The sequence below is a fragment of the Chiloscyllium plagiosum genome, chromosome 37 (assembly GCF_004010195.1).
Source record: "Chiloscyllium plagiosum isolate BGI_BamShark_2017 chromosome 37, ASM401019v2, whole genome shotgun sequence".
Lineage (NCBI taxonomy): Eukaryota > Metazoa > Chordata > Chondrichthyes > Orectolobiformes > Hemiscylliidae > Chiloscyllium > Chiloscyllium plagiosum.
Genome location: NC_057746.1, coordinates 14,487,782 through 14,493,979, shown reverse-complemented (window position 1 = coordinate 14,493,979; position 6,198 = coordinate 14,487,782). Strand labels below are relative to the sequence as shown.

The 6,198-nt window shown below is 48.5% G+C and overlaps 1 protein-coding gene across 1 annotated transcript in view; it reads right to left on the bottom strand.

Annotated features, from left to right (window-relative positions):
* The window catches only part of LOC122541220 (collagen alpha-1(V) chain-like), a 249,088-nt gene that overhangs the window by 141,069 nt on the left and 101,821 nt on the right, over positions 1–6,198 (bottom strand). Inside the window, exon 7 of the mRNA XM_043677844.1 lies at positions 2,206–2,400. Within this exon, the coding sequence (XP_043533779.1) occupies positions 2,206–2,400 (195 nt within the window). The remainder of the gene's footprint in view (positions 1–2,205; positions 2,401–6,198) is intronic.

Below are 6,198 nucleotides of genomic sequence, written 5' to 3'. Positions count from 1 at the left end.
TGAGACCAGGAGACAATATGCACTGAGACCAGGCGACAGCGTTCACTGAGCCCAGGAGACAGCGCACACTGAGACCAGGAGACAATATGCACTGAGACCCGGAGGCAGCGTGCACTGAGACCAGGAGACAGCGTGCACTAAGACCAGGAGACAATATGCACTGAGACCCGGAGGCAGCGTGACTGAGACCAGGAGACAGCGTGCACTGAGACCAGGAGACAGTATGCACTGAGACCAGGAGACAATATGCACTGAGACCAGGAGACAGCGTGCACTGAGACAGGAGACAATGTACACTGAGACCAGGTGATAGCTTACACTGAGTCCAGGAGACAGCCTGCACTGAGACCAGGAGACAGCGTGCACTGAGACCTGGAGACAATATGCACTGAAACCAGGAGAAAATGTGCACTGAGACCCGGAGACAATATGCCCTGAGATCAGGAGACAGCGTGCACTGAGACCAGGAGACAGCGTACACTGAGATCAGGAGACAGCGTGCACTGAGACCATGAGACAGCGTACACTGAGACCAGGAGACAGCATGCACTGAGACAAGAGACAATATGCACTGAGACCAGGAGACAGCGGGCACTGAGACCAGGAGACAGAGTGCACTGAGACAAGAGACAATATGCACTGAGACCAGGAGACAATGTCCACTGAGACCAGGAAATAGCGTGCACTGTGACCAGGAGACAGCGTGTACTGAGACCAGGAGACAGCGTGCACTGAGACCAGGTGACAGCATGCACTGAGACCAGGAGACAATATGCACTGAGACCAGGAGACAGCGTACACTGAGACCAGGAGACAATATGCACTGAGACCAGGACACAATATGCACTGAGACCAGGAGACAGCGTGCACTGAGACCAGGAGACAACTTACACTGAGACCAGGAGACAACTTACACTGAGACCAGGAGACAGTGTACACTGAGACCAGGAGACAGCGTGCACTGAGACCAGGAGACAGCGTACACTGAGACCAGGTGACAACATGCACTGAGACTAGGCGACAGCGTGCACTGAGACCAGGAGACAGCGTGCACTGAGACCAGGTGACAGCATGCACTGAGACCAGGAGACAACGTACACTGAGACCAGGAGACAATATGCACTGAGACCAGGAGACAGCATGCATTGAGACCAGGAGTCAGCATGCACTGAAACCAGGAGACAGTGTGCACTGAGACCAGGAGACTGCATACACTGAGACCAGGAGACTGCGTACACTGAGACCAGGAGACAACGTACACTGAGTCAGGAGTCAATGTGCACTGAGACCAGGCGACAGCGTGCACTGAGACCAGGAGATAGCGTGCACTGAGACCAGGAGATAACTTACACTGAGACCAGGAGACAGTGTACACTGAGACCAGGAGACAGCGTGCACTGAGACCAGGAGACAATATGTACTGAGACCAGGAGTCAGCGTGCACTGAGACCAGGAGACAACGTGCACTGAGACCAGGAGACAGCGTGCACTGAGACAGGAGACAATATGCACTGAGACCAGGAGACAACGTGCACTGAGACCAGGAGACAATATGCACTAAGACCAGGAGACAGCGTGCACTGAGACCAGGAGACAATATGTACTGAGACCAGGAGACAGCGTACACTGAGACCAGGAGACAAAATGCATTGAGACCAGGAGACAGCGTGCACTGAGACCAGGAGACAACATGTACTGAGACCAGGAGACAGCGTGCACTAAGACAGGAGACAACGTACACTGAGTCAGGAGTCAATATGCACTGAGACCAGGCGACAGCGTGCACTGAGACCAGTAGTCATTATGCACTGAGACCAGGAGACAGCGTGCACTGAGACCAGGAGACAGCGTGCACTGAGACAGGAAACAACGTTCACTGAGACAGGAGACAACGTACACTGAGACAGGGGACAATATGCACTTAGACCGGGAGACAGTGTGCACTGAGACAGGAAACAACGTACACTGAGACAGGAGACAGCGTGCACTGAGACAGGAGACAGCGTGCACTGAGAACAAGGACAACATGGACAGAGAACTGGAGATGACGTACACAGAGACCAGGAGACAATATATAGAGAGATTGGTACGCAACAGCAACCTCTGGAGGATGACAGCATTGGAGTGAACATGGCAAATGATGGACAGTCATCCGGTAAAAAACAGAAGTGAAGGAACTGTGTTCAAGTTCCTCTGGCCACTTACTCCTTCTGTGTATACCTCGCTCTCAACAGGCAGTCCCGGACCAATCTCCGTGGGCAAGGGCTCCTCGTAGTAATCTTTGTAAACGTAGTCATAATCGTAGCCCGGATCACCGGGACCAAGATCTTCCCCAGTGAAATACTCCTTATACACCACATCGCCTGTAACCGGGTGCACGGTGGTAGCTGCCTGCTCCAGCTGCCCAGGAGCAGTGAAAGAGAAGCAAGAGCTGCATTAGGTTAGCAAAGCAATCTATGCCCTGTCTCATGCAATTACCACTGAGATGATCATAGCTTCGTATCTCCTGGCAGAACCCAGAACCAAGCTGAGGCTGGTCATCTCCAGGTTGTCAACATGCTCCAAATATTGCCTCAGCCCAAAGAAATAATTGGCTATGATCATGCTCACAAATTGAAGCAGCCTGACTGATGGTGTGGTTCCTGGCACAAAGAACTCAGGTCAAGGGTTCATCCATCTCAGACAGAGATGAGGAGGATTGTTTTACACAGAAATGAGGAGGGAAATGAATCTTTGGACTACTCAATCCCAAAGTGCATCCAAAAGAAAATCAGGAAGGGGGAGCTAAGTGACATGGTATTGGCTTGGAGGGTGTGAGAGTTAATGGCAGAAGTCATCATCTTCGTTTTTGTTCATCTTTCATAGGACTTGAGTATTACAGAATATGTGTGTGTGTGTGCGCGCGCGCATGGGGTTCTCTCAGCAATTCCACATGCATTTATATCTAAGCTTCCCCCTGTCCTTGTGTGTGAGTAGGTCAGTAGGTTTGACTGTGTTACCCCCTCATCATTCTGGGCTGGTCCACCGTCTCCAGCCTGGGCCGTCTTTCAGTACCCCACTGCAATACCCCCAACCCACAATCCTTGTTGGTGCTTGGCCCCAGCTAATATCTTCCATTGGGCACAAGTGCACACAGGTCAATCCAACTCCATGTAGTTTGTTTCACCAAAGCCCAACAGCACAGCTCCTTTCACTAAGACGTGGAACACCCCACCACCTTCTGGACTAGACTGGCACCTCTACCAACAGCAACCATGCCAGTGGTTCTTTCAGTACTTATACATTTGGTATTCAAGAACACTGCCCGCCCAAAGCTGCAGACCCGATTCAATCTTCTCCAATCTTTATTAATGCAAGCTGATGTTGGTCAGGGGACAGATGGGTCAAATGCCCTTGATCTTCCGACTCAAGGAGTGACAAGGCCAGATGAGAGTGGACTGAGTGATGGTTCGGGGTTCAAGTATGTGGCTGCTTGGAGTGTCACCCCAGTAGAATTGGCGTCACTCTGGGTCACCCAGGATCGGAGGGTAGGATGTTAAGTGACTGCCCTCTTTGACACCAGGGTGTGTATTTTGGGTTTAAATCAACAGATCAAAAGCAGACCATTTAGCCTGAACTGCTGGTGTCTGCCATGCTCCACCCATGAGTTGATCCAGCGTTCTCCCATTGCAATATACCTCTTGGAATCTTGCCTTCCATTCTCTGTGGTCACACTTTACACATTCTTCCCTATCCTTTGGCTCAATTCCAAACTCCCTGTGGAATTTACGGCCAGGTTCTGTTCTCCTGCCTAAACAGAAAGAGCCTTTCCACGTCTAGCCTATCAAACCCCTTCAGAATTCTAACTCAGCCAGTTGGCCATCCATCACATCTTTCCTGGCTTAAAGAAGCCCCAGGATTTTGTTTTCCGGCTTTCCCCAGTTCAGGTATGGTCCCTTTCAAAACTTTTCTTTGTGCTGTTCTGCTGTGCCTGGAGATTCTCTTTCCAGCATGGAGAATAGAACTGGACGCAGTGCTGCAGTTATGGCTTCACAGGTTTTGGTCGGGGAGGGAGTTGGATTTGAGCAGTCTGCCCCAGGAAAATTTCACATCTCTGCCCGTGACCCCATTGCGATGTTTCCTATGGGGCTGCTCTAATCAGGTTGAAGGAAACAAAATTAGTAATATGCAGACAAAGGTGACCAGTGCCACTCAGGGCACTGCCAAGATGGATAGTTTGTGCTGGACTGCCTTTCCAGTGACCACTCCAATGTGACTCATTGGTAACTTTGCCCTCTGGCCAATTGGCTCCACTCGTCAACCACACGGGCATCCTCAGGGAGTCATCACATCCCAGCAAACATCCCATAGAAGTGACACTGTTGGTAGCAAGTATCGCCAGACTGTTCAGTACAGGGCCTCTCACAGTGTCGGAGAATCAGCAGAAAACAGCTTGGGTGATGGGTCATACCCAGCACCTCCCATCCTGTTAGATCCAGCGAAGGTGGCAATCCATTGTAAGGAACACTCTAATCACTATCAATTGATTTAGACCACCAGCTCCCATGCTGTGGGGCTTCGGGAAAGGAAATACCATACTCCCACCCTTCCCCCATGGCCATTTATGTGATTGCTAATCAAGTCACTGGCTAGAGTCACTGAAGAGGCAGACACACGCACACACAGACACTCACACAAAATGTACCATGGACAACTCATGAATACGCCTGTGTCCATTTACAGCTGATGTCTCTGACACTCCATGTAGAGAAATAACAGTGACTTATATAGAGACTTATATAGTGACTTATAAAAAGCCAAATGGCTTTTTGAAAGGGTTCCACCGAGATTGCTTTTCAACGTTGTTCTTGCTTGAATCCAACATCATGGACAGTGATCAGAACATTCATCCTCTCTTTTATCACAAAGTGCTCTCACCACTGGGATCATTGGTAAGTCACAGAGCGCACAGGAGCACCACTGGTCAATATTAATTGATATCTAGCCCTACACTGGACCTGACCTTACAGAGTTTCATGGGGTGGTGTCGAGAGAGCTTTACTTTCTGTTTACTTTTAGTTTAAAAAAGCAGAGGGAGCTTTATTTTCACTTTAAAAGAATAGAAGAAGCTTTCCTCTGTATTGAACCTTGTGCTGTCCCTGTCCTGTTAGTTTGATGGGGACAGTACAGAGAAAGGTTTACTTCCACTTTGAAAGTGTAGGGAAAGCTTTTCTCTGTATTAAAACTGTGATGTCCTGTCCTGTTTACCAGTGAGTGTCAAGGGAACTTTACTTTCAGTTTAATGGAATCGAGGGAGCTTTACTTCCCATTTACTTTTAGTTTAAAAAAAGCAGAGAAAGTTTTTCTCGGTGTTCAGCCCTGTCCTGTACCTGTAGTGGGTGTATTTGATGGAGACAGGGTAGAGGAAGTTTTATTTTCAATTTAAAAGAGGAGAGAGAGCTTTACTTTCAATGTAAAAGAGTAAAGCTTGCTTAATTTTCAATCTGAAAGATAGAGGTAGCTTTGCACTGGATCTAACCCTCTACCTGTCCTCAGAGTGTTTCATGGGAACAGTAATAGGGAAACTTTGCTCTCCTTTTAAAATAATAGAGGTAGCTTTGAGTTTTAAAAGGTAGAAAAGGTGGAGAAAGAGTTTCCTTTCAGTTTAAAGAAGCAACAGAAGCTTTACTTTCAGTTTAATAGAGTAGAGGGAGCTTTACTGTACATCTAACAGTGCATTGTGGTTGGCCTGGTATTGTTTGATGCCGACAATGTAAAGCAAGCTTTACTCTGTATCTGACCCCATGCTGTATCTGTATTTGATAGAACCTTGTCAGGAACTTTCAGTTTAAAAGAATAGAGGGAGTTTTACTCTATATTTAGAGTCATAGAGATGTACAGCATGGAAACAGACCCCTTGGTCCAATCTGTCCACGCCGAGCAGATATCCCAATCCAATCTACTCCCACCTGCCAGCTCCCGGCCCATATCCCTCCAAACCCTTCCTATTCATATACCCATCCAAATGCCTCTTAAATGTTGCAATTGTACCAGCCTCCACGACATCCTCTGGCAGCTCATTCCAAACACGTACCACCCTCTGCATGAAAAGGTTGCCCCTTAGGTCTCTTTTATATCTATCCCCTCTCACCCTAAACCTATGCCCTCTAGTTCTGGACTCCCCGACCCCATGGAAAAGACTTTGTCTATTTATCCTAT